Source organism: Poecilia mexicana, unplaced genomic scaffold, assembly GCF_051168715.1.
Source record: "Poecilia mexicana isolate PSO_F unplaced genomic scaffold, ASM5116871v1 scaffold_7, whole genome shotgun sequence".
NCBI lineage: Eukaryota > Metazoa > Chordata > Actinopteri > Cyprinodontiformes > Poeciliidae > Poecilia > Poecilia mexicana.
In genome coordinates this window covers 28,053,331-28,078,678 of record NW_028263376.1, presented here as the reverse complement: position 1 = coordinate 28,078,678, position 25,348 = coordinate 28,053,331, and the positions used below count along the sequence as shown (strand labels likewise).

The window sequence follows — 25,348 nt, the reverse complement described above, 5'->3', positions numbered from 1 at the left end:
TGTTAGAAACCGGAGTATCAGGTCACCTTTGACTGCACAGAACATCACGACATAGCGCTAATCGGCAGGCTTGAGCCTCTGACTGAGTCAAAAAGACAATTGGTTAGCAGTAAAGGCGTGTGACGATGTGGAACAAATTCAATCTTAACGTGCAAGGGAACAACCACAAACCACAAAAAAAAAAACACGAGTGGATGTTTGGCTCACACACCTGGGCCCTAACAGCCAGCTCATCTCACCTTTAAATAGCTCTCAAGTGAGCTTTCATTTTATAGATAGAATGAATAAGTGCTTTTTTTTTGTCTTCAAAAATCTGAAATTTGAGTCTGTCTTATCTGAGGATGAAGTCTTTACGGATGTCCCTCTAATCTGGACCAGTCGTTTGTTTTCAGGCTGAAAAGTCGGCCAGAATTGATCGTCCTTTCTAACGCTCCCAGTGGAATTTGCCTTCCTCTGTGCTGCGGTCACAGTGTCCTGTTTCAAGCATAGGTTGTTGGATTATCTCTGACTTGTTGTGACAACAAATGGTCAGGTCTGGTGTATACAGTGTAAACTCGTCTCAGGACAGCATGAGGGAAAAAAAAAAAAAAAAGTCATTGTTTTTTTTACAGAGGGTCTGCTTTCGTCTGCCGATTTCAGCAGCGTGGGGATGATAAACGCAGCAGCTTTCACCCCTTCTGATTCAGTTATCATTCAGATTTTGAAAAGGCCGCTGACACATCCAGGAAAATATGCCGCGTATGTGTGCGAACAGATAACCCACCTCTATTTTTTGCTCGACATCTCTTTGCCGCCATCCTTTTTGATGAACACAAATTACAAGTATGCACACAAACAGGCACTGGTTTGGTCACATACCAGCACCCTGCAGACATACTGGTACCAAAGGAGAGATTTTTCGGCTTCTTGCCTCCATATTAAAGCCTGTTATGAATCCAGATTCAGTATCAGCCTTTGCATGGGCGCTGAGCATGCACATTTCTTTTTTTTCCCCCCATTATTGATGATATCATCTGTGGAGGAAACACTCAGGCGCTCTGGTCAGAGGTCACATGACTTTCCCAGGCCAGAGTGTGTCTCTGAACATGAAGGGGACATGTGTCTGCGCATGCTCCAACATTTTCAAAAGGAGGGGAAGTCCGGACACTTGGGACTCAGTTCGTGATGTTTGGTCTTAGTTGAGGCTATCGAACAAAAAAAATAAAAATAAAGACTTGCAGGCTCGGCTTACCACAAGGGGGGGTCCGAAAAACAAACAGACAGTGGTTGCAGCAGCAGAGAGGAATGCCTTGAAGGTCAATGACCCCACAAATTTAACTGTACTATACTGCTCAGCTTAATCTGCTCCAGTCACAGATAATTGCATACAGACTGTGGATTCTCAAACCTCACAGCACATAAGTGGCAGCTGCATTAGCCTCTGCCTAAAGCACCGCATTAGCAGACATATGTGAATGTTTTTTTTTTTTTATTTAAACCCCTTTACATCATTGCTTGCTGAATGAAATCAATTTTGTTGCCAAAATATTCTACGCTGGGCAGAAATCAATCATTCCTCAGTTGTTTTATATTTCCAGCAGTCAGAATATATTATGACATTTTTAAGATTTTCCTAAAATACTTGAATGTTTTGAGATGTTAAAATACCATTTTTTTTTTTTTTTTTTTTTTTTAGGAATGTGCCTCCTGATCTCAGAGCATGAGCCGTTGTTGTTTCGACAGATAGCAGAGAACTTAATGGTGACCCAAAGCTGAATTGGATTAAAACCTGGCATAAAGACATAATTTATTTTCATTTCTTCAGTTGTAGCTTAACAATTAGCAATTAGCTTGAGAGAGATAAACTGGTATTTTGGCGTCCAGTAGGTGAAAACCAAAGTGCTTTTACCTGTATACTTTAAATGAAAGATGATTAATCTCTTCGGTCCTGTTTCAGAACTTCTTCAGACATGAAGAAGAGCTGACATTTTGAAACTATTCAAATGAAGCTGTTCTTGGACTAGGCCAAAACTTTATGTGGAGGTAACATTTAGTAAACTCATACTGTTGTGGTACAAACGCAACAATTTAAAAGAAGAAGAAGAATGAGTAGAATGAGTTCATTGCTTTTTAGAAAATTACAATTAATTCTTCTGCAACTAACTTAAAACCATGATTACAAAAGCTATGACAAAGTTATGCATTTGGATTTTAATGGACTTAATAAAATATTAAACACCTGCTAAATATCAGAGTAGCTAATTACTATTATGAATTTTTTCCATTCTGCTTTCCGAAGAGTATCACAAGCTGATTATCATAGTAAGAAACTGGAAAAGTTCAATGACCTCAAAACATCAAAATAACACAAAAAAGACATTGAAACATGAAATAAATCAAAACAATAAAAATGTAAGCATCACTGGAAACAAAAGAAAGATGCAAATTAAAACAAAATGGGGGAAAAAAAATGCGCAGATGTGGCCTGATTAATTAACCTTTGAACTTTATTGGAAAGCGGAAGAAAACAATAATATTCTCAGCCCTAATTCTGTCTCTCCTTTTCCTTTTCTACACCTTGATTCTTCAACCAATCACTCCACAATATGCAAGGGTTGTTATCAGAAACATTACACAAACAAAATCCAAAGAACAAAAATGTAGGAAGACCTACAGAAAACCCGAGTAATATTTATAAAGATAGTTTTGAAAGGTGGCAAAAAAAAAAACACATCTAACCCAGTTATGACTAAAAACTTGAACCGTTTGCAGAGAAAAGAAACAGTCAATGTAGTTAACTATCAAGCTGAGATTAACGTTAATTCTCAAATGCAGTTCAAGTCATTAAGTGACTCAGAACACAAAGTGAGACGATGTCCTCTTACATTTATGAGGATTTGCCCATCCTTTACAGCCAGATCACATCTAGTGGCTCCTCACCTTCTGGTCCCTCCTGTGACCCAGAATGTTATCAGTTTCCCTCTGCGACCTCACCCACGTCAGGTTGAGTTTACTGCTCCACTAAAACCGACGTGTTCCTGACTTTCTGTCTCCCTTTCGCCTTCCCCGTCTGGTTCTGTTTTTAGATATGTGCCAACGTGCTGATCTTCCTCTGCGCTAACATCATCGGGATCTGTACCCACTATCCCGCCGAGGTCTCCCAGAGACAGACCTTCCAGGAGACGAGAGGATACATTCAGGCCAGGCAGCACCTGCAGAGGGAGAACCATCAGCAGGTACACACACACCTGCGTTTCCTGCCGGAGTCAGACAGGGAGCAGGCGTGCCGACGTCCTCCAGGAAAACCCGTCACATACATGCAAATAAGTAACAAATTGGAGTCTCCACGTCACAGACTGATTTGTTTGTCTCTTTTTTTTTTTTTGTTCTTGTTGTAAGGTCAAAAACACAAATCTCCACAACTTTCTAGTTGACTAACACATTCCCACGCACATGCCAGTAAAACACAGTGACTCATTCAGTATTTTTAGTGGAAAATAATCTTTAAAAAGTCCTCTCTGTGTGTGTGTGTTTCTCTCTCTCTTTCTTTCTGCCTTCTCTTTTTAAATTCCTCCCTCTGCCTCTCTCTCTCTCTCTCCCTTGTTTAGGAACGGTTGCTGCTATCTGTTTTGCCGAGACACGTTGCAATGGAGATGAAGGCTGATATCATCGCCAAGAAGGAAGACATGATGTTTCACAAGATCTACATCCAGAAACACGATAATGTGAGGTAAACCCAGTAATGGACACAGCCAACCTAAGACGGCGTTGTACCTGACTGAGATGTTTTTCCCCCCGAGAGTGACTGTTACGCATATCGTGGTTTGATGACACAGATATTAACCTAACCATGTTTTCAGTAGTAAATTATGAGAGGTAGGCCCAACGTTTCCTGTGCCTCTTTCTCATTACCATTTGGTTTTCACATCCTGAAATGGAAGAACTCACTACTAATAGAGGAACAAAAAAAAAAAAAAAAACAGTTTCTGCAGAGATCTTCTGTGGCAGATGACCCAGATAAGGAAGGTTGATTTACGGCGCTTAGTGGCATAATGCTTTGCTTCACTGCTGCCCTACTAAGGTGTGAATGTTCCAGGAACAATCAATTTCCTCGATGTAACCCAGATTAAAACCTTTAGTTTTTGTCAAGTTATTTTCAGGTCTTTTTGTGAAGGATTCAGCACAGAATCACATAAACAAACAAAAGTTACTCCTTTTTTGCTTTCACAGAATTCTCAAATTGAACTAATTCCGAATAAAATAATCAGTTTAATTCAGTTCAGAGTTTATCTCTTTCTTTGTTTTATCCCTGCAGAGCCTAAAAATCATCTAATATCGCCTCTGCAAATACTGAAGAGCCACCAGTGGTTCAGTGAAATAATACCCAGTTTTGACTCACAGGGTTGTTTTCTTAGGTTTTGTTCCCTTTGTAGGTTGTTTTCTCTGACTCATAGGTCCTTGAGTCACGTCATTTCAGTTACTAAAAAATCCCAAAGCTGAAGTTTATCTGCACCAAATTAGGAAAAAAAAAACTCTTAAAATGATTTTTATTATAATGTGGTTTGGCTTCTGACTGGCCAGTAGTAAATGTGTTTATTGTGTGGGAGTTAGTAAGACTTGTAAAAGTATTAAAGTCTCTTGGATTTTTTATTTATTTTTTGTTCACATTACAACCGCAAACCTCAGTATGTTTTACTGTGGTCATATATTGCAGACCAACAAAAAGTACTAGCACATAATTTTAAAATGGAAGAAGGACACCTGCTTTTTCTGTTTTAATTTAGCAAATAAAAAAAAATATATATTTATCACAGTGTAAATTTAGCAATGTGAAAGCCTTAGTTATTCGTTTGGAAAGCATTGGTGAACAAGCAGCTTCATACAGACTGAGGAACACAGCACACAGGTCAGGGAGGAAGTTGTCCTCACGTTACATCACCCTGAATACTTGACACCGTCCTGAAACAGAGTGCCGGCTGCAGCGTCATGCTTTGGGAAAGCGCGTTTTCAGACGAGACGGTGAAAGTGATGCTCAGAGTAAAAGATAAAAGAGTCTTCATACAAGGTAAAGCATGATAGGTTAGAATGACCCTAGATCTTTGGCGATAGTTGAAGATTACTGTTCTCAAACTCACTCCACTGTGAGTACAAGGAATTTCTGTAGACAAGAAAATGACAAAATTTCCAAAATGTCTCTAGATGTGTAAAGCTGGTGAAGACACGCCCCAAAAACAATAAAATCTGGTTCTCCTTAATGTTGACTTAGAGTGGGCTAAGTAAAAAATCTTCATAATTAACATGGACATAAGTAATCAGAATAAATGGCCAGTAAGAATAAAAATGCATAATGTAATTCCTATTCTGATCAGCCTCAGCTCGATTGGACTGAATTTGTAATCTGAATGAGAGAAGTGGTTTAATACGGCGAGTGATAATCCAAATGTCGTGCATGTAAACACTTGTTCTGAGTGTGGCAGACTGACCTGACTGTGCACGTGGTGCGATAAGTCGGAGAAGAAAGAATGGTTTGTTGCTCTCTGGTCGTCTAATGCAGGAAAACCAACAGCATGTGTTGCTTATAGCCTGCAGCTTAAATAGAGAGTTAAGTAACAGAACCTGGTGCAGATCCGTTCTGGTCCCTTAGAAGACACAAAACAAAGACACAACTCTTGTTTTTTTTATGTGCAGTACAGACAGAAGTACCACTTCTTCTTCTTCTTGTCTCTTTTTAGGGAAATGTTACCACTCTGGGCATACCACTCCATATAAACCATATATTCTGATTATTTAACTCGAATACATTTCCATTCGATCAAGGAATTTCGCACATGTAAACATAACCACAGTCTTTAAATTTGTATTTGTAAAATAAATCCGTACACCTGTTGTCCTTCCTACTTACAGTTGTGCACCATTGTATGCTGTCTGTTCGTTCACATAAAATTCACATAAAACCACAACAGAGCATTCTGAGAGATAATCTGAGCTTAAAAGTTTAAAACTTCATATGTCAAAATATTACAGTTTAGATTCACTTATTATATGGCGGTAAGATGTTACTGCCCACATGAAGCTGTGCAGAAGATGAAAAACCCGTTCCCTTGTGGGACAGACAGCATCATCTGTCACCTTGAACAGCGTCTTTGGTCTTCCTGTTGTTTATCCTTGTGCTTCGTTTCTTTTAAAAGTTAAACCAACAAAGTCAGGCAGACCTGGCGACGGCTGGGGGGAGGGGGCGGAGGTGTTCTCAGAGGGGAGGGATGGATGCTGTGACCTAAATCTGACTAAACTAAAGTGTCTGCGACTCTTTTTGTCTCTTCTCTGCTCCAGTGGCATTCGGAGCAGTTTCCTCCTTCCTCTTGTATTTGATTAATCTAATTCTCCTCTTTTTTTTTTCTTTTTTCCTTCGTCCCTCTCACCTCTCCCACCTCAACGTCTCATGATCTGCAGCATACTGTTTGCCGACATCGAGGGCTTCACCAGCCTGGCGTCTCAGTGCACGGCACAGGAACTGGTCATGACGCTGAACGAGCTGTTCGCCCGTTTCGACAAGCTGGCCTCGGTGAGACACCTGCTGCTGCTGCGGCTTTCGCTGCACAACTCTGAACCACCGACTCCAGTACAACTGTGCGATCTGCAGCCTTAGCGGACCATGGATGAAAGTGACATTATGTACTTTGATGAATTGCAAACGCCACTAGTTAGATTACGCGGAGACTTATCTACAGTTATGTGAGAAACTATTTGTCTCCTTGAAGATTTAATCTTAATTTGTTTTGTGTAACACGCCAATGTTACACAAAACAGAAAACTTCAATATCTGATAAAGTTAAAGCCAACTAAATACAAGAAGTAGTTTTCATATAGTTACAAATTCTACAATTATAAATGTACAAACCATGCAGTCATCCTCCGTGAAGCCATTAATTAAAGCCAATTAATCACAATTTTACCAACTTTATTATTTCCAGACCCATAAGATCAATAAATTTTCTGACAACATAAAGTAGACAAAAAAGACCCAATGAAGGGACACATAAAGCCCAGATACAAAGAAATTCAACAATGAAATTTTGGGACTTCAGTGAGAGACATTGTCCACAGAAGCAGAAAACATAAAACAGCCATGAACCTTACCAAGAGTTGCCTTTGAAAGTTGCATAAAGAGTACATCTCTGACTAATCCATGAGGTCACAAATGAACCCAAAACAACATCTACAGCACAGCAGACTTTATTTGGTAGAATTCAGTTCCGCGCTACTGATTTAAAAAATGGAGAGAGTAAACAAAAATGCCTTTATGGTAGAGCTCTAAGCACAAAACCTATGCTAGAAAAATGTAAAAAAAAAAAAAAAAGCCTTCTTGGTCCACAAGATTCTACGTAAAATATTCTGCAGACTTATCAAGATAAAAGGTGTTCATCTTGCCATATCAGAAAATCCTGGAGGAGAATGTCTGGTCATCAATTTCAGCTTGACGATGATCTGAGCAGCGCCAGAAAGCCGATCTCATAACGACTCAAAACAAAGACAATAAAAACCCAAATTGAAATTGTCGCACTTAAATTGGACCGAGATATGATAAACAGGCCGTTGATGTTCAGCCTGCGTCGTACAAAGCAATTCTCCAATGAGGAATGGGTAAAAATTCAGCAGCAGTGATGTAAAAGACTCTGGCACTCATCAAAAACACTTGTTGCTGCAAAGAGTGGCACAAGTTGAGTTTAAGAAGGAGACACCTGCTTTTTCTTGTAGGGCCATGTTGGTTTGGATAGCATTTTATCTTAACAAACATGGTGGGTTTTTTTTTGGGTTTTTTTCCAGATTATCTTTGAAATTAAAATTTGTGTGACGATCTGAGACATTCGAGTGTGACACAAAGGAAAAGGCTGAACAAATCCAAAATGCTTTTAATCACAGAACTGCTAGCTGAACGCTAGGTCTCACGAAAAACTTAACATTGTAGTTGAAATCTGTATTTTGCTGCTTTGCTGAACAGGAGAACCACTGCCTGCGCATCAAAATCCTCGGAGACTGTTATTACTGCGTATCGGGTCTGCCGGAGCCCCGGGCTGACCATGCCCACTGCTGTGTGGAGATGGGAGTGGACATGATTGAAGCCATCTCGTGAGCGAACACTGAACACTGAAACACTGCAACACACAGAAACCGTCATGAAATGTCCGTCAAGGTCCTTTTTTTTTTTTTTTTTAACAGCAGTGTGTGTATTTTCATCTGCAGGCTGGTAAGAGAAGTGACAGGTGTTAATGTGAACATGCGGGTGGGCATTCACAGCGGGCGAGTTCACTGCGGGGTGCTGGGCCTGCGCAAGTGGCAGTTTGACGTCTGGTCCAACGACGTGACGCTCGCCAACCAAATGGAGGCCGGGGGGAAGGCAGGGTGAGAACCTCCGGCTCCACCTGCTGCTTGACGTGACGGACGACCGCGTTCTCCGTGCAGCTTCTGATTTCTGAATTGCTCGTGTTCTCAGACGTATCCACATTACCAAAGCCACCTTGCAGTACCTGAACGGGGATTATGAGGTGGAGCCGGGATACGGAGGGGAGAGGAACGCGTACCTGAAGGAAAACAACATCGAAACCTTTTTGGTGCTTGGCTGCAGCCAGAAAAGAGTGAGAGCTCTTATCTGCGTGGCTCCTCTTAAAATACCACGCCGCTGCCACATATTTCACACAAACAGCCGAATGCTTTTGGTCACATGGCTTTAAGGGCATTTATTTATTTTTCCTTTCAGAAAGAGGAGAAAGCCATGATGGCCAAACTTCACCGAAAGCGTGCAAATTCTGCAGAGGGACTGATGTCCCATTGGGTGTCTGATAGAGCTTTCTCCAGAAGTAAGGAGTCTAAAGTCTACAAGAAGATGGTGAGATTCCCTCTAAAATGTTGCTAGATCTTTTTTTTTTTTTTACAGATAGATTAGCAAGCAAAACCTCACACTTGCTGTGAGCCGGTTTGGAGCTGTGTTTGAGTTGTATTGCTTATGTTATTAGAAGATTAATGCAGTGATGGCGTCTACCAAAGAAGACAGATTATAGAGCTGAGCCTGTTGTTTATTAGGAACAGTGTCAGCCCACCCTGCGAGTTGACAGAGCTGGTGAATGTTGCTCCGAGGGAGAAACACTGTTGACAGACAGAAACAAGCAAGTTTGATGCTTGTTATTTTACTGCAAACTGTTATGTAAAATGCTATGTTGGTTAAATTTCTGACTGGCCTCATGTTGAACGCCATAAGCGCTAAGCAGTAATCTGATTCAGCCACACTGAAGTAAAGAAGTTCTGCCTCATCTGGAGTCACCATATTTGGGCAGAAATGTCCTTTTCTATGGGAGTCAAAAAGTGTCAATCCATTAAATAACGACAAATCACTAAATTATTACTTGAAAGTGTTCTGAAAATATATTTATTTTATTTCATAAGGATGCAGTGTAATAATCAAATACTAGGAAAAAAAGATTCCACATTTCAGGAGCAGTAAGTGTTTTCTTCATGTGTTTTTTTTTTATTATTTGAGTTGATGGACCAAAATACAATCACTAACAATATGTTCCTCTGATGTTCACTGATCATTTTAACGTGGTCAAAGCTAATATGTTCACACTACTAGAGTAGTTTTAAACTCATGTTCATTAAAACCATAATATTTGGACAAGTCTCTGTGAATATTTTTTAAAAAGTGAGAAAAATTTGGAGGCTTTCTGTGCCGACATAAAAGAGCCACTGCAAATTTGGGAAAAGAAAACAGAAATCACAAAAGATCTCCAGGGGAGCTTCCTGGTTCTTCACCATTTCTCCCTCGCCCTCTCCTTAATCTTGAAGTCTCATTTCCTTTTTATTCCGGCATTCTTTCTCTGTCCTCCTCCTCTGTCCTTTCTATCTCAGAGGGTTTGAGCCCTTGGGGCAAAGAGGGTGTAATTTGAAGCCTCTGAGCATTAATTAAAACATCAAACTCGCTCACAGGGATTAACTGTGCAGATGTCTGAGACTGTCTGTTTTTCACTTTTACTGTTGCTCCTTCTCTATTTTGAGACTTTTTCTGTCTTTCTTCCTTATTTATGCTCTGTATTTTTATTTTTCCCAGGGCATTGACGCAGCGTCCAGCAAAGAAAAGTGAGTATTTTATTCCCGGTTTTCGTTGCTGGGGCAGCTTTTATTATAAGAGGTTTTCTGGCAGACTGTCAGTGTAGATCTTTCACTCTGGTGGCTACTGTTAGTTTTATTTAGTCAGATCCAGCGCAGCACTAATACCGTACTGGATCTGGTTCTTCCTGCCTGTCATAACACAGGTTGATCCTCTCACAAACACATTTTCTCAGACGCAAACACAGACTAAACCCTGAACTACTGATGCATTTGTTGCGACTATCAGCCCCTCCAAAGGACTTTATTGTGCATAAGCTGACAGTTTCACAGGTTATTTAAATCAAATCCGCCTCATAGGTCAACTAGAAGAGATGATTTCTTACATTTCTTAGAGATTTTGAAGAAACATTAAGAATGTAAAGTCATGGCAGGTACAACAAAATAGCCGGATTTTTTTTTTTTTTATAAGAATTAAACTGATCAGAAACTTATAAATATTCAAATAACTTTCAGAAGTTCAAGAAAAAATATACTCCACATCATTTCTTGTGAAGCATTAAAACTTCTTACCAGAAAGAACTTTGTTCCAGAGTAAAAGAGGAAATTTAAAAGAGCTTTAAAATCTTTTCCATTACAAAGAGTGGAGATTAGGATGGGAGCTGCGGACCACCAGTCTGTTAGCTCACATCAGCCTCCATTCAGAACAAGCACAAAATGATGGTTTGGGCCTAACATGTTCTGCCGTCTTCAACACATGAAACCGGCTGCATAGATGCAGATAAACGTCTCTTTCATAATCATTTCCCTGACCCACAGCACTTCTTCTGGTAGAACAGGCTGTAATGTAAAGAACGAATCCCCCAAAACAGTTAACGAAGGCTTAAACACACAACTGAGAAGGTAAAGTCCAGAACGTGAACGCTTCACTCAAATTAGACAAATTACCTTAGCATGTAAACATTTATCACAACCTCAGCTCGGCCCCTTTGTTGGACAGAGGCTCTTTGAGAGTAACCTTCTGAAGATCGCGCGCCACCAGGACGTAAACTTCCTCTCACACCAAACCAGACAGAAATTTAGCCAATCTCAAGGTTTCTTTCTGCAAGTATTGTAATAATAACTTTCCAGGATGATATGTTGTTTTTATCAGGCAAAAGAGTTCAAAGCAGCTCAAGCCAGGACACGTAAAAAGAAAGATTCAATCATGGCTTGGAATGTCAGGACAAGAAACATTGAGAAAACTGTCAGTTGGCTTAAATAGTTGCTAATGCTTCCTAAATATTAACGTTTAGCTGATTAGCCACAGCGAGCTGAAAGGTAAACCGTGCAGATAAGCTAATAGATTGGTTCATGCCACATTATTTGTCTTATAGCCGCTGCAGTCAGGAAAACCAGAACTCTGAGGATGAGGTGGATGATTTTCTTGCACGAGCCATCGACGCACGCAGCATCGACCAGCTGAGGAAAGATCACGTCAAGAAGTTTCTGCTCACATTTCAGACACCCGACCTAGAGAAAAAGGTTGGTGTTTCACCAGTTTTTCTGCTATAAAACGTTTTTGTTATGTCTAAAAGAATTGGGTTGGAAAGTAGCTAAGCTTCTATCTGTTTCTTTCTGTGTGTTTATTTTTCCACAGTACTCCAAAAAGGTGGACGATCGTCTGGGCGGTTACGTGGGCTGCACTCTGCTTGTCTTCTTCTGCATCTGTTTTATTCAGATGATAATTTTCCCAAAGTAAGTCCTCTCTCTGACAAACTGCATTTCCAAGTTATACCAAATTACGGCCAGGAAATGTGTTCTTGATTAGCTTGCGAGGGGTTAATGAGAGCTGTACGTCCTAATGAGCTTGCTTTTGTATCTTCCACAGAACAACACTTATGCTCGGTCTTTACATTAGCATCTTCATCATCCTCGCCAACATCCTTTTCATCTGTGCCATCTATTCCTGCCTCAAAGTAGGAAACAAAGCTCTTCACCACTTCTTCTGCCAGATAGCTCCAGATAAGAGTGCTTATTACATGTCTTCAGCTGGCATCACTCATAATATTAACTTTCGCTTATCTGATCTTCTCCTCGCTTTATGTCGAAGCGCTTCCCAGCTGCCTTCCAGACACTCACCAAGAAAATAATCCAGTCTCGGGCAAACAGTACGCTGGTGGGCGTCTTCACCATCCTTCTTCTCTTCGTCTCTTCTTTCGCTAATATGGTAGGCATCGGGGACGGTTGCCGAGTTGCTCTTGAGTAATGAAACTGTTGTTTCGCATAAACACGTTATTTCAACATAGCCCACACTGTAAACAAGGGGCTTTGTGGCTTTTGCATTTGTCTGATCTTCCTTTAAACCGTCAGACATTTCCTTACATATGTTTCTAATCCGATTTCCGAGAGAGGAGAAGAAATTCAGAACTATTCAGACGACAAACTAGATCAATTTGCCTAAGGGGGCCTGTAATTACATGCATCTGTTTCTAATCATAATATGCCACTGTAACCAGGATCTTTAAATTGGGCCGGGGTTTTTTAGGGACTTTCTCTGGCAAATATTCCTTGTCATTATGGTTCTTTAAACTCACAGCTCTCCTCAAACTAAGACTAGAAACAATGTTTAGCCCCCCCCAAAAAAATAATTTTTAATATTTTTGTGACACCATCATTCTCTAAACCTATTAAATTACAGCTTTAATATTCGCTGATGAGAATAAATGAGTTGAGGTCATTGTTGCTTTGCCTCTCACTGGGATGTAATTTAATAATCATCATCTGTAACTCTTAGCAGACACAGAAGCTTGCAGGTAGATGGGTGAAAATGTAGAGCGTAAACTGAGCATAGTGAGTGCTGATTTCCATCTTAACTGAATCTAAATAAAATTATTTTGGGAGCTAAATGAAGATTTGAAGGAAGAGATTCTCCAGTAGTGTTGAAATTGGAGTTCAAAATGACCACAAAAGGAAATAAGCTGTATTTCTGTTAGTACTGTAGCAGTACCATGCTAGTACCTTAACACGTTGATAGTAATGTATCGGCATGTTATTTTGTAAATTACCAGATTAGCGCACAGATAAAATATGACAAAACTAACGTGTTTAAAATAGTTATGCAAGCATTTCTGTAACATGCAGACATATTATGTGGAAAATTCCTGAAGATCTCCCAAATATTGTTATGGCAAAGCCTATTGAATATATTTTCATTTGCAGCAAGTACACTATCATTAGTTCATTTTCCACCCTCAAATTTTACCTAAAATGTTAGCTAGTAAAAATAAAATAGCCTCCAGTCATTTTTACATTGCCTCTCATTAGAGTATGATTTGATTTTTGTTGTTCACTTTGTTCTAAAATGTAACCAAAAGCTTAAATTTTCTGACATTTCTGATGCCATTGTGATGTCAGCACATTTTCAGAGGATTTTGAAGAATGCATCTGGTGACGTCAAAATCGATTATTGTGAATGACCAAAATGGAGGTAGAAAAAACACAATGTTGGAGATGCTCAAAGGTCCAAAATTAAAAAAAAAAAAAAAAAAAAAAAAAAAGGAACAAAAGAACTAAAGCTCTCAAAAATAAACGTATCAGGCTGTTGGTTGTTAATTTGGCTGCAAGAATCCAACATGAGAATGACTCAAAATATCAAACCAAAAGATGACAAACAGTCAGAAACAGGAGTAACAAGGAATCAAGAAGTAAACAGAACACGTAAAGAAAGACAGATCTTAAAATAAAACAGAAACAGGGGGGAAAAATTACAGAAAACAGCAACATCTACAGGAATCAGAATCTTCACCAATACATGAAATACCAAAAGAACAGAAATGAAGAAGCACTAACACTGTTTTATAGTTTCAGAGATAAATCAGTTACAGATTATTGTCTATAATAAAGCTTCCCTAAACTATTTTTACTCTTACATTTATTATCTATGACACATTTATTATAGTTTACAGACACACAAGAGGGTGAGCTTAGCCTTAGATAAAGATCCTCTTATCAACTTTATACTCTGCCAGGTGTATTTAGGACGGTTCTGACTGGCGTCCAGACCAGACAGACCTATCACTCTGTTTTATTTCCAGCTTGTTAGATCATGTCTGTTGTCTTTTCATGCTCACAAAGGAGACACTCCTATTGTCAACCCTGAAACCACAAAGCCCTTCCACATTTAACACAGATCCCCTTTTCACCCCCATCTGCAACACAAGGGATAATTGAGACTTTTCTCATTTTAATCTAATATTTCTATTCCACATTTATCATCGCTATGGAGACAGTGTTTTTCTCTGTTTGTAAAATCAGATCTCTCTCTAGTGGGTTTACTTTTTATACTCATGTAAATGATTCATAATAAAATTGTCATATTTCTCAAACAGAATTGGAATAATGAGCAGTATTGAATCTTTAAATGGGTCTGGCCTTTTCTTTTGTTATTAAAGATTAGGAAAATAAGATTTAAAAAACAAAAGTGGTTCAACCAACTTCACTGAATAACAAAAAGAAATCAATCATCTATAGTCTTACAACTGTAAGATTATTTTCATTATGAACAAAATATTGCTATCAAGGGAAACTACATTTATCTAGACTAATATAAAGAAATAAAATATCCACCTAACAATCACTTCAGCATTAAAATGAAACATAAGACTGATTTATTATTATTAAGAAAAATCAATAAAATAAAAATCTAATTTATTATTAATAAACAAACATTTACTCTCTGTCAGGTAGCGAAATAAAGTTTCAGTTTTCATCGCAAGGTTGTTTGGCAGCAACCTTATTGCCACGTTGCCATAGAGATGTTATGTAAAATGAAAAATGCTGAGAAACGGCTTTAGCTCTGGTTCCGTTCGATGAGTTTGGGCCCACACAGATATAACTTCAAAGCAATATCATAGTTACTTCAATACATTTGTATTACATGTTGAGGGTGGATCGTTTGTTTGTTTTACTGACTTACCTGCCTAAAGGCGGCACATCCGGTTGTCCATCCTGCTCCATGTAAGATCAGATTTCGTCTTTCCTTCCCCAGTTTACCTGCAGCAGAGAGAAACTGCAGGACTGTGTAGGACGGGAACTGAACACAACAGTGACTCTGTGCCTGCTGCAGAACCTCAGCAGGACAGCAGAGGACGGCCTGACTCTGTGCTCCAGTCAGGTGATGCCCTGCCATCTACCTGAGGTTGGTTCTGTTTCTATTTCATTCTCTGGGTGAATGTTTGAATGTTTCAGGTAAAAACTGTCCAAATATCCAGCTGAAATCCTTCTCCTGCTCCTTTTTTTTTTCCTTCCCTCGCTGTGCTGCAGTATTTCAGCTACAGCGTACTGCTGACCCTGCTGGCCTGCTCCGTGTTCCTGCACATCAGCAGCATCGGGAAGCTGGCTCTGATGCTGCTCATCTATCTCGTTTTCCTCCTGCTGGTGGAGTGGCCTCAGGTGACCCTGTTTGACAACGCCGACCTGCTGGTCTTTGCCAACACTCTGTAAGTCTGCTGCCAGGCTACAAACTAACTTTCAACTTGACCGGTTAAACTTACGTGTCGTCGGGTTGCAGTTTAGCTTAGATTCGACCTACTTCCTTTTTAAAAAAAAAAAAAAGGTTTAAAACCTAGTACTCCTATTTTTGAATGTTATGTCCTATTTCTGAATATGTTCTCATTTTTACCACAGGCAATTACCACCTGTTAATGATTCCCTGCAACAGTAAGTTGGTTTTTATGTTTGCTCCATTTTATTTAAGTGGGTTCATGTGTTTGCAGGGCTGACCCTCTCTCTCTTTTTCCTAGATCTGGTTTCAATGAAACCGCAGAGCAGTGGTAAGAAACTTTATTCATAATATATCCACAGTGCTGTGATTTGAGTTCTTTGTACATTTATTTCGAGGTTTTTCTGTGTTTGGTTCTGTTCCCTGATAGTCTCTGTGTTGTCCTGTCTCCCCTGTTGATTGTGCCCAGCTGTTTCTAGTTCCTGTGATTACCTTCCCCGTGTATTTAGTCCCTCCTCTTGTCTGTGTTCCTTGTCGGATCCTCGTCTAACGTCGTCTAATTTTTGTCTGTGTCGGCCTTCACAGTCGAACTGTCAAGTCCTGTGTTGGTTTAGCTCACGTTTTCAGTCTTCAGTTTTTCAGTTGCTACCGGTATTAGCTGTGTGCTAGTGTTTCTCCCGTACTGTACTGGACTGTGTTTTGAGCTTCTCTTCATTAAATCATCATCATCATTTGGGTCAGCGTTCATTCTCACCACCACCAACCAGCCCCATGACACACAGTGCAAATCAGAAGTTTCTTCTTCTGAAAACAGGGAGATCTTGCTGTGTTTACATATACTCACTAAGTGCATGACTGCCATTTTTGGAGGGAATTGTTACACAAATATTGCATCAGAATGTTACTAGGACATTCATGCACATGATGGGTGTATGCAAAGTTCTGATTGGCATTGTAGACATCTGCTTTTATTCAAAGGTATTTAAAATAATTAGTAATTGTATTTTTTTTTTTTTTCAGCCCGGGGGCTGTGACCAAGGTGCCTCTCAGGGTCATGACCCCCATAATCCTGCTGGTTTTCGTTCTGGCTCTCTATTTGCACGGCCAGCAGGTGGAGTCCACCGCACGTCTCGACTTCCTCTGGAAGTTGCAGGTGAATAAGTTTCACTTTTGCACTGAAAGCAGAAGTGTTTAAAGTTTGCAAAAGTCAACTTTCACCACGTATGCTTTGCCGGCATGCAGCACAAAGAGCATTGTGTGTTTGTGTGTCAGAAGGCTAATATTCACGAGAACTGAAACTAGAGAAGCCAGGACAAATGTCAGTTCATCGCGAATTTCCACCTGACCTGCTGTAGTATGCTAACATGTTGTGAAAAATCAAAGCAAAACAAATAAATCTTCAGAATTTGCGTCTCCTGTTAGTGTAACTCCCTCCGTGTGTCTCCTCAGGCCACGGAGGAGAAGGAGGACATGGAGGAGTTACAGGCCTACAACCGACGCCTGCTGCACAACATCCTGCCCAAAGATGTGGCCGGCCACTTCCTCGCGATGGAGCGGCGAAATGACGAGCTGTACTACCAGTCGTGTGAGTGCGTCGCTGTCATGTTCGCCTCCATCAGCAACTTCTCCGAGTTTTACGTGGAGCTGGAGGCAAACAACGAGGGGGTCGAGTGCCTCAGGCTGCTTAACGAAATCATCGCCGACTTTGACGAGGTAAAATATGGACCGCCAAGCCGTGCAAATAAACACTTTGGGGGTTTTTAACCAACAGCTCCCGTTCCCTCTCCTAATTCGTGCTTTACCACTCATCTCCAGATAATCAGCGAGGAGCGGTTCCGTCAGCTGGAGAAGATCAAAACAATCGGCTCCACCTACATGGTGGCCTCGGGCCTCAACGATACCACCTACGACAGAGAGGGCCGCTCGCACATCCTGGCTCTGGCCGATTACGCCATGAGGCTTCGAGAGCAGATGAAATACATCAATGAGCATTCCTTCAACAACTTCCAGATGAAGATCGGTATGCTTGGAAGCTAGAAGAAATTGCTCCTGAAACATTACCTCATAAACCCTCTTTACGTTTAATCAGACACAGAAGACTTAAAATCAGGAGCTGTTTATTTTTATTTTTTTTTTTTAATAGTGTAACTTACTTGCAGCATGATTCGTTCTCAGGGTTGAACATGGGGCCTGTTGTGGCAGGGGTGATTGGCGCCAGGAAACCCCAGTATGACATCTGGGGAAACACAGTTAATGTGGCCAGCCGAATGGACAGCACTGGAGTACCGGACTACATCCAGGTACGGCGTTTGCTTTAGACCGTGTTCAGAAACTGCTCCAAAGTTTTTACTTGTACATCACAACACTTTTGTCATTTTAGTTGAGATTTTTTTTTTTTTTTTAGTTGTAAAAAACAGAAAAGAATCAAAACAAATAAAAAAAGTGTTTGTGAGATAAGAAAGAAAAAAAACTAGTAAAAGCTTCAGAGTGAAGTTAAAAAAGACAATGCTACATTGTATCAGCATTGGATTCAGGACCATGGAGTTTCTTCTTTCTTGGCAATTTTTGCTATTTTGTACCCACTGACATTTCTTCAGGACGGCGTCAGCATGCCGCTCCAACACAGGATAACTCAGTAAAAAGTTGCCAAAGTCGTTGTTGCTGTTGGAAAGTCGTGGGTCCTATTCCAGCTTCCTACTCTGCCACATTATTATGAACCATTAGGAAAGATGCTTAAAACCAAATTGTCTACTGATCTCTGCACATGTATGAACTGGTGCAGAGTCGTACACATAAACTAAAAAGTACAAAATGGATCATTTCTTGAGGTTATATTCTGTGTGAATTGGTCCAACAACCACAGCAACAACAATGAAAAATATATATATATTATTTGCGTCTTGTTCCTGCTGAGCAGTTTCCCGCAGTACTGGGCTAATCTTAGCATGTTTATTCTGTTTTGATATGGCTCATTGATAGTTTGGCTATTAATATTCCTGTGCAGTTCTATTTCATTGTGTGTGTGTACAAAACTTGAAATTCTGGTTCAAGAGCTGAGCTGTGTTTCAGTGTCCTGCACTGAAAGCTGTATGTGAGCACAGCCGATGCAGCAGGGCGCAAAACACACAGAGGCTGGAAGCAGAAAGGATGTTAAATGGCTCCAATGAAAATGTGCGAATGTTTTCAAAGATTTCCCTTGCAAATGTGTTTGTGTCACATTGGACGTCGTCATCACATAGTTTTTGGGGGTGGAGTTTAGTCAGGAAGTTCAAAGCACCAATCATTCAAAAATGTCTTGAATGGACTGTGAGTGAGTTGTGGGCGAGTTAGCAAACTTATAATCCAGTGGTGGAGCTGAATCCTGTTTCCTAGGAAGGTGAGAAAAAGGATTCAGCTTAAATCAAAAAGTCCTAAACCTTAAATCTTAAAAACTACGCCACCAAACCTAACTTAGAGTAACAATAAATGCTTTCCCAAGAGGTATCTTAAAGGGTTTATTTCCCTGAAAAGCAACAAAGTCGATGAAAAAGATCTAAAAAAAAATCACAGTAATTATTAAGCTTAAGTGAAGTCAGAAGCAATTTGTTTAAAGTTGAAATTTAATTAATTTGGGAGCGACGATGCACTTTAATTAACATTTCTGTTAGATTTAGCCAAAAGACTATTTTTCATCTGCTGTCCCAGAACCAGATGTAAGTTTCAAGTATTTTCCTGACTTCATAAAGTTGTGTCTAAAGTCATTAAATTCGTGTTATGCGATTCAGGTCCACACCTCTGGCAGATTCTTAGAAAATTAGTCATGAAGGCTCTTGCTCAGTGTTTGCTCCTACACAAATGTGGGTCACTTGTGTCCATTCATATGTAAATCATTACAAAAATGACATCTAACTCGTTTTTTTGTTGTTGTTTTTCTTCCACAAACTCAGACTTGCACGTAGAGTTAATAGAGTTTATGCTCAGTGTAAACAACTCGAGGCAGATCACAATAATCACTAAAAAATGTTATGCATTTTGCAGAGGTGTCATCTTGCAAGAATCTCAGTTACTGCCAGACATGTTGTGTTCCAGCAGATATGCTCCTCGTTGAATGTCCCTTTGGGATCAGGCAGAAAGCTAAATTTAAATTTCCCCTGGAGACAAAGCTGCTGCCATGGGTCAACGTCATAATCATAAACATTTAACAGATGTTAAAGCATGTCTTCAAATGTTTTTCTTATGCACATGCAAAGCTAAAGGCTTGGGGGGGATAAGAATGACGAGATAGAGCACTGCTGCGCCCTGTAGGACAGTTTGTGCTACTGCAGCTCCAAATGTTTAACCGTTTTAATTTCACTACCAAATGAGCAAAAGACATCTAAAAAAAACCCCAAAATGAACATTTTCAGTTTGTAAAATAAAAATAAAAATATATATATTTATTGCCATTTCCTGGTAATTTCCTTAAATTTCATCTACTAAGTGATTTGAAATAGTTCAAAAACGTAGAAAAACCAATTATTTCCTTTTATCGAATAAAAAGTGTCACTGTAATTGTAATTACAGCGTAATGATTCATAATTGAACAAACATTTTGACATATCAGTGCATAATATTATCTACAGGGCAGTAAAAAGTACATACTTTCCACATTGTGTAGCGTTTCCACCACAAACTTCAGGTGCTTTTTACTTGTGTTTCATGTGAAAGGCCAACACAAAGCGATGTGAAAGGAAAGAGAAATGACTTTCAAAATGTTTTCAAATTAAAAAACTGAGAAGGGTTACTGTGCATAAAATCGATTTCAACTAACTACCTTCAAAGTTTACCTCATTAGTAAATTGAGACCACCTGCAGGCGAATTAATCTCAGCCGTTCTCGGAGATTTTGAGAAAACGAAAGAACAAAGAGCCACATGGAAACCAAGGAACACAGTAGGTCAGAGATAAAGTTGTGGAGATGCTTAAAGCAGAGTTAGGTTGTGAAACATTAGCCAAAACTTTTAAAATCTAACATAGAGCTTTTCAATACTCCATTCGAGCATGGAGTAACTACAAGCTTATCCCTTCTCCAACACACCTTAATCAAAAGCTGAATTTCCTCATCAGAACTGTGTTCGTAACCTGACAAAATATGAAATGTTCAAGTGGTCGATACGTCTATGAAAATACACTGAATGTTTGGGGTTTTTTTCCTGCCATACTGACTAAACATCTCACATATTTCCTTCTCCAAGGTGACCACCGACTTGTACCATGTGTTGGCCAACAACGGATACCAGCTGGACTGTCGAGGTCTCGTCAAGGTGAAAGGGAAGGGGGAGATGACCACCTACTTCCTCACCAGTGGCCCGCCGGGTAGTTAACGGCGGAGGCAGCCCGACCGCACGGTTACTCCCGCTGCGCTGAAACGGCAGGGACTGCAGAGAGACTGAGCGTCCGGCTCAGCGACGGGCGCCGGGGACAAGATGCGGCCGTCGGAGAGAGGAGTCCATTTCTTGTCGCATTCTCAGACTGAAGGCTTGTCGCGAGCCGCTCGATTGAATAATGAATCCCAGTGGCCTTAGGAAGGAAGCGGCGACGCTTGTGTTTTTGAGCAATAGTACAAGTATACCATCTGGAGTCATTATTTATTTTTGTGAGAAACTAGGCAATCTTTCTTAGAAGAAAATTATGCAAGGACAGCATGAAGGAGAAGAATAACCAAAGAACAAATAAATGTCTGATGATTCCGTTCAACACTATAATAAACTTTATAAGCTATATTATTCCTCTTTTTCAGAGAGCGAAGGCCACGGCAACTTCTCTGAACTGTTTTTAACAAAGGAGAGCGCACACGCACAGATAACGCAGAAGGAAAACGGCAACGACAGCAACCTTGGCTCTGACCTTTCTGTTTCTAATCAGGGCTTTCTTTGTTCCCTCCAGCCTGCAATTAGTTTATGGTCCACTCAAACACACGGCTGAGCGCCGGGCCCCTGTGGCCCCGGAAGAAGACGTGGGAAACAGAAGAAGAATGGTTTGACCTGAAGAACGATTGTATTCCAACTTTAAACCATTTTTGTACGGTTGTGTGTGTGTGTGTGAGCTCTGTAGCTCGATCTGGTGAGGGGCAGACGGAAAACTTTTCACTGTGAGATTTCTAAGATACTGTACGACAACGCTTTCTTGCCAAACTGTTTGCTGCAAATCATGTTTTGTGTTATTCACTACAGTTGAGTGTCCATTCCTGATTGTTTGTGTCAAGACTGATCTTTTGAAGACGATCGTGTCCCACTGCGCCTTTACTGGACTGTGATTTATTAACTGATTTCATTCCAAATGAAATAAGCGTGGTTTAGTTGGAACTGTGTTAAAGGTAAGCTGACTTCCTGACAGCTGTGGAATTATTTTTTATGCAGAAATTCTCCTTCTGCTCTGTATTGCCTTGATATTATTTAGCACTAATGTTTGCATTCTTCATGGCCCGATATTCACAACCTTACACAGCAGTATTTGACGCTAATTTCTAGTGTAAGCACCCGTGAAGGAACTGTTGTTTGAAACAATAATCAAATGAATGTATGCAAAAATGAGGATTTTTATCTAACAGTGAGGTGATTTGAAGAAAAACATTCTGGTTCTTAAAATCCTCGTACTAGAAGCCCAACAGTTTAGATTAAATATTTTCTATTTAAAAAAAAAAAATGCTTTATACTCTGTTGATGTGCTTCTGTTTCTGTCTTGGCGCCAAAACGCCGCAAAACAGTCACTTGTTGCTCTCTGTTGTTATGAAAACCCAAGTAAACACTGTCTCATCTTCAACTAGTGCAACTGCAGATAGAGTTGGATTTTACTAGAATAAGAAATCAATAAATGGCTTTTTTCCATTGCTTTGCCTCATATGGTTTTGTTGTTGCGCATACGAAGAACAACAAGAGCAAACCTCTTGGATAATGTATCTTCTTAAGTAATAATAAGTAAAGATGTGTATGATGCCTTAAAATAAATTCAAGTTGGAAAAAGGAGACTTTAGCTAACTATTTGGTTAATAACTATTTCTGTAACTGTGAAATAAATGTAGCATTATTTTTAACTCGATCAAAGTGTTGACGGTCTTTTAATTACGACTCAATATGCATGTAACAATATTAAAAGCTGGTATCCCGATTATTGGGGGCAAATTAATCAATTTTATCAATATAATTTGTTAAAATTGTGTTAAAAGTTTATTTTAATCATTTCAGTCTGAATGTAATTCACTAAGACAGCAGTGGTAGTAGAAGCAGAAGTACTATTACATAATAAATTTGACAAGTGCCCCTTATTAAATGATGCCTGTGTGCATACTGCTGTGCTTTTAAAAGTTGCTGTATGTTGTTTTAATTGGCTTAAGATACGCCTTTTTCTCAGTTCATCGGCTGGTCTGACCCTTTTAACAAACTACACACCCGGACGGACCTGCTTCAGGCCAAACCTTTCAGGTTACTTTGGCAGCCTTGCCAAATATTAGCAGACCGTTGGCTGCAATGCCAGCAGTCCATCAAATACGAAAATTGGAAACAAGTTAAACAGGAAAAGCAAGACCATTCTGAATGCATGCAAACATCCAGCTGAACATTATCCGTCGGTCGCTAAGCAGCTGGCTAGCAACTGAGAGAACTAGATCGGTCTGCTTCTGCCAGCGCTGAAGACAAAAATATCTTTAAAAACGATTCCTTGCACAGTCCAAAAGTCCAAATTGTAGCTGGGTAAGAGCCCAGCTTCTTTTCATCAGTGAGGATGAAACCACTGAAACCTCGTTATTGGAGAACTGAGCCAAACAAGGAGATCTTAGGTTCACCAAGTCTAGAACCAGCTTTGAAGCTGTCTACATTCCCAACCAGGTTATTCTGAGAAATGCCAGGTAAAAATCATTTTCCATCCCACCGTCACACATGTAAACGTGTGGAGTTTGCAAAAGGCAGCTGGGAGTTTGACTCGACATTGTGTTTTGGCAAAAATGGACAAAGATTGAACAAACTGGTGAGGTGAATATATGGAAAAGCACATTGTGCGCACTGTTAAGCGTAGTGGAGGAACCGTGATTTCCTGTGTGGCTTTTCTAAGACCACACAGGAAATTGCGAGACATTTCAAATGCAAAATCTACAAGAAACAGAAAATAGTTTGACACTGGAACAAGACACCTAACCAAAATGTGTGGCTAAATCAACCTAAAAAATAGTTCAAAAGACACAAAAGGGATCATCTCATTTCAATGTCCAGACCCAGAATACATGTGGTGAAGAGGAGACAACCCAGGACTCTGAATGATCCAGACAAATATTATAAACGGGAAAAGATCCTTTTATCTTAAGAGCTGTCATGATGGGGGGGGTAAATGTTGAACAAAGTATTAACAGCACTGAACACATTTGTTTTATCCATCATTCTTTGAGCGAGTTTCTCCAACTGCAACAGAAGATTAATTTATTCTGAGGCTTAATATTATCGCCAAGGCTGCCAATAGATGTGGACGGTGCTGTAACTCAGCGCCGTTCTCTCTGCTATCTCTCATCTCAATCAGCAACCTGCAATCAAGACCGCACCGAGTGACAGTAACCCGAGAGAAACATCCATCTCCTCTCCCGAATAAGACGGTCTACAGTTTCAAGAGGGTGATACAGGAGAGAGTATTTAATTGCTTGAGCATGAATAATGTATTTACTTTGAACTTATTGCAGTGTTAACTTACAGCACTCTATGGTGAACATTAATTAAGTGACATAAATTCCTCCTAATCCCTGATGAAAAAAAACAACCACTAATGTCACTCTGGTAGATACACGACACAGGAACATGAGTTGTATTGTAATATATTCACCGCTGGTTTAATATATTCTGACGCACTGATGTGGGTGGGTTGAATTTTAAAACTTCAGCCACAACTTTTAAAGGGGGAGTGTCATGTAAAACTGACTTTTTGAGCTTTACACCATGCAATATTGTTATTCTCTGTTCAGAAATATACTTGGAGTGTTGCAAGTGCCTTTCATGCATGTTTAGGAAATCCTCAAATCGCCTTACAATTTGAAAATTGTATTGCAAGCCGACACCCGAGGTTGCTCTCACAAACTCCTCCATTAAAAATAGCTGTGAAACTTTGGTGTTTTTTAAGTGGCTGCTGAGGGGATTTATTATGTAGAAAAGTGAATAAAAATGACTATCAGGTAAAGTTTCACAGCTCAACATATAGTGTTTGAGACTTCTTCTTTATTCCTCCAGGTTCCTCAAAGTTTAAACATGCACAACTTGTCAAAACTGTCAGCTACAAGAACTGGACAGAAAATCACAGAAAAGCCACCAAAACCCAAAGACACACGCTGGAAGATCTGTAGAAAGCCTCCAGACTGCTGATACAGTTCAACGGATTTCTAAATGTTTGGTCATGTTGGTTTTAGCAGTCCACTAAAATGAAAAAGAAATCTGCATTCTTGGCTCCTACTATGAGGGCGCTGACCACTTCGTCACACCGTGGGAAATATTTCACTTCCTTTGTTTAGATTCACATGTCTCTTTGGTGATAAGGGTCTCTGGAATCTGAAATATCTGAGTTCCCTGTTACTTAAAATAGACAAAAACTAAGTTCAGAACTATGTTGTGTAACTTTTGATCTCCTGGAGAGACAATTCTTCAGACAGACTAGGGCCCCCTCTGCCGGATTGCTTGTGGACGTTTCCGCCCTTACACTTCTTCCTTACACTCAACTTTACCCAAATAGGACATGGATGCGCAATCTGTAATGGCTCTGTAATGAGAAGTCTATAATCTTTTTTTATTTATTTATTTGAATC

General features: G+C 39.9%; 1 protein-coding gene across 2 annotated transcripts in view; it reads left to right on the top strand.

Annotated features, from left to right (window-relative positions):
* LOC106914961 (adenylate cyclase type 6-like) overlaps window positions 1-22,406 on the top strand; it is a 47,181-nt gene extending 24,775 nt beyond the window's left edge. For both annotated transcript variants that reach the window (XM_088007387.1, XM_014982201.2), the window contains exons 5-25: window positions 3,066-3,215; window positions 3,588-3,709; window positions 6,430-6,541; window positions 7,979-8,106; window positions 8,221-8,379; window positions 8,471-8,612; window positions 8,735-8,863; window positions 10,079-10,107; window positions 11,454-11,601; window positions 11,717-11,814; window positions 11,948-12,035; window positions 12,170-12,286; window positions 15,107-15,256; window positions 15,382-15,557; window positions 15,745-15,777; window positions 15,861-15,890; window positions 16,580-16,712; window positions 17,009-17,272; window positions 17,375-17,579; window positions 17,735-17,859; window positions 20,772-22,406. In XM_088007387.1, coding sequence (XP_087863513.1) covers window positions 3,066-3,215; window positions 3,588-3,709; window positions 6,430-6,541; window positions 7,979-8,106; window positions 8,221-8,379; window positions 8,471-8,612; window positions 8,735-8,863; window positions 10,079-10,107; window positions 11,454-11,601; window positions 11,717-11,814; window positions 11,948-12,035; window positions 12,170-12,286; window positions 15,107-15,256; window positions 15,382-15,557; window positions 15,745-15,777; window positions 15,861-15,890; window positions 16,580-16,712; window positions 17,009-17,272; window positions 17,375-17,579; window positions 17,735-17,859; window positions 20,772-20,900 — 2,667 coding nt within the window. In that variant the 3' untranslated portion in view covers window positions 20,901-22,406. The remainder of the gene's footprint in view (window positions 1-3,065; window positions 3,216-3,587; window positions 3,710-6,429; window positions 6,542-7,978; window positions 8,107-8,220; window positions 8,380-8,470; window positions 8,613-8,734; window positions 8,864-10,078; window positions 10,108-11,453; window positions 11,602-11,716; window positions 11,815-11,947; window positions 12,036-12,169; window positions 12,287-15,106; window positions 15,257-15,381; window positions 15,558-15,744; window positions 15,778-15,860; window positions 15,891-16,579; window positions 16,713-17,008; window positions 17,273-17,374; window positions 17,580-17,734; window positions 17,860-20,771) is intronic.
* The last annotated feature ends 2,942 nt before the right edge of the window (window positions 22,407-25,348 follow it).